Raw genomic sequence first — 10000 nt, forward strand, 5'->3', positions numbered from 1 at the left:
TCACTTATTTGCTCATTTAAAACGTTTAATAATCATTTATTAAGCTTGCAGCAGCTGTTACGTGGAGAATTGATCATCAGCTGACTCATGCTGAACATTGAACAGTTGAATGATGAGCTCAGATCAGCTGGGGGTGCAGTCGCGTCAGACAGACAGCAGGAGGCAGCACTGACGCACTGACAACATGAAGTAAAACCTCCTGCTCTCACAGAGCATCAGCTGTTCTGTTGAATAAATGATGATGATGATGATGATGATGACTTAATTTGGCCTGTTTCAGCGGGTTCCATCTGTTTATAATAAAGTTAGAATGAGCTGTGATGTGAGTACAGACGGAGGCTCCAGCAGGGTTTAGCAGGTTAAGTTGTTGGCCCTTTAAGCGTGAAGCGGGGCCCCTCCACGCCTCACTGAGCAGCTCTCAGAGCCTTTGTTAGTGTTTAGAGGAGGGGGGGGGGGAGACCAAAACCAGGACTGACGGACTGAGACCCTCTACAGACCAGAAACCACACGATGACACAGAGACCGAGGCTTCAGCCGGGCGGTGAGTTACTGTTGTTGGTTTTGGTTCTTAATTTAACTTTAATGTCAGTTTTTAATTTGTGCGAGTGAAACAGAGAAAAACACTTTGGAGGGTTTTTACGTTAATTTAGTGTGAAAACAACAAACAGCAGCACTTCATGATGAAAGAGTGTCTGTGACGTTCCCGTTCAACTGTGACAGAAATTATGGAAGCTCATTTCTGCCAGTAAAGGAAGAAAAGTTCATCTTTTTATCTCATAATTTTGATTTAGTTAGTGAAGAGGAGATCATTATCTCTGACGCCAGAGGAGAAAGCGGCTGCAGAACCTGCCTGAGAATCCTGCTGTTTCTAAGTTTCCTTCAGTCTCACAGTGATCCAGAGACAGCTGTCTGTCCGTCCACGGGTCCACTGCAGACAGGAGCTGCTGACTGCTGGTTCGGCTGCTCTGACGGGACAGTCTGACTGCATGTAGGCTAAAAAAACGGAGTTCAATTTTGTCAGCAGAGGGGTGTTGGAAAGTCATCCAATATGAGTGTAACAATGCGGGATACTGCGCAGGTTTGACTGCATTGGCAGAATGTGGCTTTAATCTGTTTCTGTGTTGATGAGCTCGCTCAGTGTCATTTTAAACCAATCACTTTTTAAAGTAAATTCAGCCTCTGTGTCGTAATAACTCCCCTCCTGTGTGCGTTTCCTCCCGGGGTCGGGCAGGTCCGGGGTGCGGTGCACTGTTGTCACGTCCCCCTCCAATATTGCACTCGTCCCGGCCTCCCCGGCCCAGGGGCCACGACCCCCCCACCACCTCCAGACAGCAGGAGAGAAACATCGCTGGAGCTCAGAGACGAGGTGGGACAGAGAAAACAGACTTGTTACTGTGATGTTCCTACAGAGACGCAAACTAAGACTTCATTTCACTCCATCGCACTCAGAATCAGCTCATGCTAGCAGCGCCGCTCTCACTGAGGTCCGGACTGAAACCTCGCAGCTGCTGGACTGCGATGAGACGCGCTTCATCGTTCATGCTGCCCTCAGGATGAACTGATCCTCTGACTTTCCATCTAGCGCCACCATCAGGTCGACGTGTTAGCATGCTAACATGCTAAACTAAGACGGTGAACGTGGTAAACATCATAACTAAACATTAGCATGTTAGCATTGTCACTGATGGCCATGTAAACTTCCACGATGGAGGAGTCACTCGAGTGTTTTTAGTGTGAAAAGTCATGGGCGGGGCTTTATTTCAACAGAGATATGTACAAACACACACAGAAACATGTAAAAGGAACATTCCACTGTTTTCCACTTTTCATTTGAATCTCCGTAACGTTAGCTTAGCATTCCCCAGCAGGGCTGCGGGAGACGAACTGTTTGTTCTTCAGTTAAACTCAACAGAACTGAACTTATCTGAGTCTGAACTGTTCTGACTAAAAGACAAAGTTTCATTCATTGCGTCATTTACAGAGACACTGACGTGATGAGACGACATCAGACCGGATCCTCGAAACGTTCAGGAACATTTGGGGATGAACTCTTCAGATGTGTTGACAGCAGTTTGTCCTTTTAAACCAGATTAGCACCAACTCTGAGCGCAGAGCTCAGACGACACACACGGAGCCGCAGGGTCGACCTCTACAGCTGCGTTCAGGTGCGTTCAGGTGCTTCTCGTCAGCGTTTCCCCAACTGTTGCTCTGACACCTTTCATTCAGCACACACACACTCATCCAAAATGCACATGCACAGCACACACTCACACTCAGACTACAGTAAAAGTGGATTCAGAGAAGCTTGGGCTGTGTGTGTGTGTGTGTGTGTGTGTGTGTGTGTGTGTGTGTGTGTGTGTGTGTGTGTGTGTGTGTGTGTGTGTGTGTGTGTGTGTGTGTGTGTGTGTGTGTGTGTGTGTGTGTGTGTGTGTGTGTGTGTGTGTGTGTGTGTGTGTGTGTGTGTGTGTGTGTGTGTGTGTGTGTGTGTGTGTGTGTGTGTGTGTGTGTGTGTGTGTGTGTGTGTGTGTGTGTGTGTGTGTGTGTGTGTGTGTGTGTGTGTGTGTGTGTGTGAGTGTGTCTGGTGTGTGTGTGTGTGAGTGTGTGTGTGTGTGTGTGTGTGTGTGTGTGTGTGTGTGAGTGTGTCTGTGTGTGTGTGTGTGTGTGTGTGTGTGTGTCTGGTGTGTGTGTGTGTGTGCGGTTCCTCTGCAGCTCTCAGACCTGAATGTGCATCAGAACTTGTTTACGATGAGACTGGAAGTCTTCAGGCACCGTGTCTGAAATAAAAAACACGTCAGCGTTAAGTTAATAATACAGTTCGTAATCTTAAATATGATGTCGTTTATACTCCAGATGTTCAGGAAAAACAGCTGCCTGAGCCTCGCGTTTCTGTCACACTCTAAAAGCTCAGAGGGTCGGAGGTCGTACCGTTACATCTGTAGCGCAGGTTGGACCAGATGATGTTTTCCTGGGAGAAACAGAAGACCCCGAGCCTGCCTCCCCTCATTGTGGTGTCGGTCACAACACCAGAGTCCGCCACCATGTCTGTCCCCTCAAACAGCTTCACCCTGAAACGCAGAAACGTACAGAGACACGCCGGGTTAGAAACCGAGCGCTCCCTGAGAGAAATGCCGGGACGCGCCGGGTTAGAAACCGAGCGCTCCCTGAGAGAAATGCCGGGACGCGCCGGGTTAGAAACCGAGCGCTCCCTGAGGCAACGAGGAGACATTATAGTATTTATGTTCTGGTTATTATGTAAAGTTCTAACCCTTCGGTCCTGGCTGATTTGGCGACCCCTGTGGTTACCGGTGGTAACAGCAGGTGCGTTTGTTTCTCTGACCTGATCATTAAGCGCGCGTTGGCGTTGCTGCTGGAGGATTAAGAGGGTGTTTGTTTGTTTGTTTTAGTTTTTATTTCTTTCGTTTCGGTCGTTCTGAGTTCTGTAAATCAAAGGACGGCTCTTCGGGACTTTCTGGGTAGTTTTTGGTCGTTATTAAGGAAACTGGCAGAGCCTCACCTGACGCTGATTATTACTGCCGTGTGTCTTTCTCTCTGTCGCTGCTGAAGGTGCACTGACGACTGATGACTGCACTTTGCGTTTCCTTTAAAGGATTTCAGCCGTGCGGCTTTGACTTGAACGAACCTCCAACATGTCAGGAGAGAGCGGAGCGGCACCACGGCCTCGGGGCTGAAGTTAATCCGAACTCTGTGCAGGAAACTCGATATTAAGTCTAAAACTGTGACGACAGAATAGCCACCGCTCTGTAATGGAGACTAAATGACCTCAAACGCATCTTTGACATTTCTCTTCCTCTCTGCTGTTCTGATGCGGAGCCTCTGTGGCCGGGTAACATCACACCACTAACACTTAATAACACCTAAATAATATAATCAGCACACTGCAAGGACAAGAGGACATCATTTCCAAAACACTTTCTATTCAAACATTAGACAGAGAGAGAGAGGGGAGGACGAACGACCTCGCTCTCTCTTCAGCTCTGTGAATAGACTTTCTACAGAAACCTCCTCCTCCTCCTCCTCCTCCTCGCTTTTCTTTCTCTCCTCCTGACCAACTGAAGAATGTCAGTCCAGACTTTTAAAAGCTGCTGTTTCCAAAAAACAGGAAGCCCAGCGTTTTCAGAAACATCTCGGCCAGTTTTTAAAGTCACTGTGACTCGTTCTGTTGGCGTTTCAGTACCAAACATTTCCCAAACTAAACTCTGCCGACAGAGCGCTGCTCAGAGATCCTGTTCTGCCGTTTCATGGTTTTAAATGAACAGGTTCTGCACATTTAATACTAAGTGTCTACGGTCTGCCCTGCGTTTTATTTCGTTTGTCACGGTGAAAATCGCTCCGGCCACATCGTTACGTCCGAACACCTTCGCTCTTCAGCAGAAGTCACTGAGTAGATAAATGTTTCATGTGAAAAACTTTTCCAGCGCGTCTCTCCGTCTCTCCGTCTGATCTGCATATCAACGGTTGCCGAGGCAGATTCTTGCCAGGGCTTTGGTTGTCATGGAGACGAGTACAATAGAGTACCGGGGGGCCCCGGAGCCACAAAGAAGTTTCAGAGGGGAAAGAATGCAGTAAAAAGTGAAGAGAGAAAGAGACGAAAAACAGACGAGTGAGACAGACACAGCTGCAGACTGAGAGTACTACAGAGTACTGCAGTACTGCAGTACCTGTACTACAGAGTACAGCTGTACCTGTACTACAGAGTACTGCAGTACTGCAGTACCTGTACTACAGAGTACAGCTGTACCTGTACTACAGAGTACTGCAGTACAGGTACTACAGAGTACTGCAGTACTGCAGTACCTGTACTACAGATTACTGCAGTATCAGAACTACTGTACAGCTCTACAGGATTCTATCATACTGGAGTATCAGTACTATAGTATCAGTACTAGTGGACACTGCTATACTGCAGTATCAGTACTGCCCCTACTTTAAGGTCTCAGCTTCAGGTCTACTTTAGAGTCTAACCCAGCTTCAGGTCTGGTTTAGAGTCTAACCCAGCTTCAGGTCTGGTTTAGAGTCTAACCCAGCTTCAGGTCTGGTTTTGGTCTTACCGGATGTATCCCACCTGCGGCCGGTGGCTAAGCTGCCAGCGGTACGAGGTTTTGTCCTGCCAGCCGACGTTTCGTGGATCCTTCCAGAGCAGCTTCACCTCTCCAGGTGTATCTCCGGTGTGCCACAGAGCGTTCCTCAGAAACTCTCCTGGTCCGGTCCGAGACTTCACCGCCTGCAGGGTGGACACACAGGGACCAGTCATTCATTCAAACACTGGATGATTCGGGGAAATATCTGGTGTCTGTTTAGTTTGGAAGGAGAACCAGGAGAACACAGAGAGTTAGGACACAAAGAACATTTGGGGAATCAAACCTGCGACCTCCTGACTGAAAAACACTTGATGAACGCCCGATTAATGCTTCAGCAGGGAAATATAGAAACAATTACAAGCATCAGTATTAATGTTCAGAATGTGGTGATACATGATATATTGATTAATGCCACCTGATGGCAGCAGAGAGCTGTGCTGTCTCTGTAACACCACCAACCGCTGCAGCACCAAACTGAGAGTCACCGCCCGCGGTTGTTTGCCTCCATATATATATACACATATATACATATATATACATATATATACACATATATATATACATATATACACATATATACATATATATGTAGATATATGTGTATATCTACATATATACACATATATCTACATATATATGTATATATCCCGATATAGCACATTTTCTGTAAATTTAATGAATAAATACTTTATATAAAATGACCACATGGAAAGGCCTATTTCTTATTACATTTTTAATTATATACTGAACAATTAAAAGGTACTTACTCATATTTGAACATTTGTAAGCATAATATTAATGTATAAAATAGAAAACACTTTTCAACTATATGCAAACAAAATAAATATAGGCCTAAATTGTAAATATGGTCAAAAATATCTAAGTTGTGTAAATCGGGGCCATGTCTCTGCAGATGAAAGTTGCAACGGCAGCTGATATCTCCTTCCTCGACTGACGGGACGGACTGGCAACAAAAAGCAGCCCGGGAATTTGCTGTCAAATGGCCCCAATTTAATACACCAAATTCGAACTGACACAACATGTTTGTCGATCAGCGAATTATTAATAAAAAAACCCACAATCTATTAATTTGCTAGGCTAATATGTAAAACAATGAAACTAAATTTCCAAGGTTTGTCTCCCCGTGTTTGTGTGTACAGAAAGACAAAATTCAAAGTTGTCTGACTCTGCATCTGAAATTTCCAGATGACCAGTAATTAGTTGTATTCAATCAGAAAAATATGCAAAACATATTCATGCTTCAATTAATTTTAAACTCTATTGTTCAGCGGCTCTGGCTGGTCATCACACACACCAGAGGGCCCTGCTAAGGCCAGTCTGCACCTGCTCGACTACTTTTGCGGCTCTCGTCCATAGACTCTCTCCGTACTGTTTGACATGATTCTCGCGTAGATGGTGAAAGAGGTTAGTGGTGTTTGAGTCTGTTGTGGGACCGGTCTGCGGCGTAATTTGCACAGTACGTTTTTCTGGTCCGCGTCAGACCCAAACCACATCCACGCGAAGAAAGTAGCCCCTCTCTTCGGTACGAGCTCCTCTTCTTGTCTTGGCTGGTCGGAGTCCTTCTCCTGCTCGGAGTTACCCCGTTCTGTGTCAGATTCACCCTCCGCCATGTTTGTTTGCGTTGCCTTCAAGCAAATTTCCTGCCTGCGTCCGTGTCGTGCGGAAGAACGTAAAGCGCCGTCCAAATGAAAATATAGCCATAAAGAGTGTGATTTGCGACACAACGAAATAAACGATTGAGCATAATATGAAACAATAGACGTTTTTCTATCGTCACACGATATACATCATCATATCGCACAGCTCTACTTGATTACTATGTAAAGATGGAGTATAGCTACACAAAATGTGGTGCTTTTGTTTTCCCCTGGCATTTTTAGATGTAAAGCCTCTAGGTGAAACTCACTCACTCAGTCATGGTTTTGGGTTTTAGTTTAATTATTACCTGTTTTATTGTGATAGAGTCCTTCCTCATGTGTCTTGGATTACTTTACTTCCTGCCTTTGTGTGTTTTGTTGGACTTGCATCAGCTTGTTATTAAAGCTCACTTTAAGTTCTTCAACCTGCCTGCCCGGAGTCTTGCATTTGGGTCCTTTTTTTGCACAAAAGGTCCCAAATGCAAGACTCCCGACAACTGAAAAAAGGGAAGACACATGGACTAAATACACTAGTGAGGGAAGGATAACTAGACCCAGATGAAACTAATCAGGGAGGGGCAGACAATCAAAACTGGCAGTTAACACACAAAGGCAGGAAGTAAAGTAACCCAAGACACGTGAGGAAGGACTCTATCAAAACAAAACAGGAAATAACTAAAGTAAAACCCAAAACCATGACATACAGGATCAGGATTAGCTAGGCGCGCGTGACTCCGATGACGCTCTAAATTCAGAATGAGGCAGGAAGTGAAAGGCAGAATGGACGAGAAGGAGGACAGCCCGCACTGTGCTGGTTATTTTTTACTCATTGTGTCGTCCCAGTCAAAGTGTGTGAAATCTGGAATCGCCCAATTCTTAAATTATGACTAAAAACCTGTTTTGAGGTCACAATAACCTTTGAGTCAAAAGTACCTGGCCAACTGTGAAATATGGTCACAATCTCGCCTTCTGTTCCTGAGTTATGTTGTTGAATAATGGCCAAAAACGTATTTTTATAATATGACAGTGAATGGGACGGAAGGACAGACGGACGGACTACCTGAAAACATAATGCCTCTGGTCTCGGCTGTGGCCGGCGCCGAGGCATAACAACAACTGAAACTAAAACTACTGGTCAGATTTCAGTGAAATGTACTGAACTCTTTATATTTAAATCACCTCTTGAAGTAAAGTGAAGTAAAATGGAGTGAAGTAGAGTAGAAACCTTGAGCTGCAGGGCCGGCTGGGCCATGGCTCGGAAGGGGATGGACTGCCAGTACGTCTGCTCCGTCTGTTTCCACATCACCACGTAGAAACTCGATGAGTCCTGGTAACCGAAGATGAAGCCGGCGTAGTCGTCGTCGGTTACCGTGTTGACATGAAACGTTCCCTCGAAGTCGACGCCGTTAAACGCCGTGTAGCCTGCAAACGCACAGAGGAGGAGAGGGTCTACACTCTGGAGCAGAGCTCAGATGGGTCCTGGATTTAATAAAGAATCAAATAAAAACACGTACCCACAGCTAAACCAGGATCACTGTTCATTGTCTGGACTATCTCCATACCCTGAAGAGAAAACATGTTAGAAGAGAGATTAGTACATGAGGTTTGTGTTCATCATAAATGATGAGTCACCAAACTTTCTTTATAGCAACCGAAAGTGAGATGTTGTTCCCTAGATCCAAACCTGAGGAGGTTTTCTATTGTACCTGTTCACGCAGTCAGCAGGGGACTGAAACCTGTTCACGATTTCAGCAGGGGACTGAAACCTGTGCACGCTGTCAGCAGGGGACTGAAACCTGTTCACGCTTTCAGCAGGGGACTGAAACCTGTGCACGCTGTCAGCAGGGGACTGAAACCTGTTCACGCAGTCAGCAGGGGACTGAAACCTGTGCACGCAGTCAGCAGGGGACTGAAACCTGTTCACGATTTCAGCAGGGGACTGAAACCTGTGCACGCAGTCAGCAGGGGACTGAAACCTGTTCACGCAGTCAGCAGGGGACTGAAACCTGTGCACGCAGTCAGCAGGGGACTGAAACCTGTTCACGATTTCAGCAGGGGACTGAAACCTGTGCACGCTTTCAGCAGGGGACTGAAACCTGTTCACGCTTTCAGCAGGGGACTGAAACCTGTGCACGCAGTCAGCAGGGGACTGAAACCTGTTCACGCTGTCAGCAAGCGACTGAAACCTGTTCACGCTGTCAGCAGGGGACTGAAACCTGTTCACGCTGTCAGCAGGGGACTGAAACCTGTGCACGCAGTCAGCAGGGGACTGAAACCTGTTCACGATTTCAGCAGGGGACTGAAACCTGTGCACGCTGTCAGCAGGGGACTGAAACCTGTTCACGCTTTCAGCAGGGGACTGAAACCTGTGCACGCTGTCAGCAGGGGACTGAAACCTGTTCACGCTGTCAGCAGGGGACTGAAACCTGTTCACGATTTCAGCAGGGGACTGAAACCTGTGCACGCTGTCAGCAGGGGACTGAAACCTGTTCACGCAGTCAGCAGGGGACTGAAACCTGTTCACGCTGTCAGCAGGGGACTGAAACCTGTTCACGCTGTCAGCAGGGGACTGAAACCTGTGCACGCAGTCAGCAGGGGACTGAAACCTGTTCACGATTTCAGCAGGGGACTGAAACCTGTGCACGCTGTCAGCAGGGGACTGAAACCTGTTCACGCTTTCAGCAGGGGACTGAAACCTGTGCACGCTGTCAGCAGGGGACTGAAACCTGTTCACGATTTCAGCAGGGGACTGAAACCTGTGCACGCTGTCAGCAGGGGACTGAAACCTGTTCACGCAGTCAGCAGGGGACTGAAACCTGTGCACGCAGTCAGCAGGGGACTGAAACCTGTTCACGCTGTCAGCAGGGGACTGAAACCTGTTCACGCAGTCAGCAGGGAATCACAGGGGAACTGAAGAGGTTAAAACTCCAGCAAGACTTGTAGCATAAAGAACAAATCCAGCAGTGCTGCACTGCGTCGACCTCTTCAGACTTCTTCTTCTCTGTGCACTTTGGAAGTAGCTGAAGTGCTAGAAAACTCATACAACACTGCAGGATATGTTGCCCACGATAACGATGGTATCTAGCTGTCATACACTGCAAGACAGTCTTCTGCAATAAATCCCACATTGTCTCTGTGTTGATTGTTCTGTTACTTCTTCATATATGTCCACTACATGTAAAATTTGTAATTTTTTGATATCAAAATCCCTCTCTTTTTGCTTCCTGTAAAACATTAAAATAT

At 46.6% G+C, this 10000-nt stretch overlaps 1 protein-coding gene and 1 long non-coding RNA gene across 3 annotated transcripts in view; one reads left to right on the forward strand and one right to left on the reverse strand.

Moving 5' to 3' along the window:
- Positions 1–587: 587 nt before the first annotated feature.
- The window catches only part of LOC122881073, a 10322-nt gene continuing 909 nt past the window's right edge, over positions 588–10000 (forward strand). The window contains exon 1 of one of the 2 annotated variants that reach the window (XR_006379090.1): positions 588–2175. This is a non-coding gene — a long non-coding RNA (uncharacterized LOC122881073). The remainder of the gene's footprint in view (positions 2176–10000) is intronic. The other variant, XR_006379089.1, reaches the window with a different exon arrangement.
- The window catches only part of thbs3a (thrombospondin 3a), a 27639-nt gene continuing 20265 nt past the window's right edge, over positions 2627–10000 (reverse strand). The window contains exons 19-23 of the mRNA XM_044206766.1: positions 8272–8320; positions 7983–8179; positions 5070–5242; positions 2926–3065; positions 2627–2774 (exon numbers count right to left, since the gene is read on the reverse strand). Coding sequence (XP_044062701.1) covers positions 2713–2774; positions 2926–3065; positions 5070–5242; positions 7983–8179; positions 8272–8320 — 621 coding nt within the window. The 3' untranslated portion in view covers positions 2627–2712. The remainder of the gene's footprint in view (positions 2775–2925; positions 3066–5069; positions 5243–7982; positions 8180–8271; positions 8321–10000) is intronic.

The sequence above is a fragment of the Siniperca chuatsi genome, linkage group LG9 (genome assembly GCF_020085105.1).
Source record: "Siniperca chuatsi isolate FFG_IHB_CAS linkage group LG9, ASM2008510v1, whole genome shotgun sequence".
Classification (NCBI taxonomy): Eukaryota; Metazoa; Chordata; class Actinopteri; order Centrarchiformes; family Sinipercidae; genus Siniperca; species Siniperca chuatsi.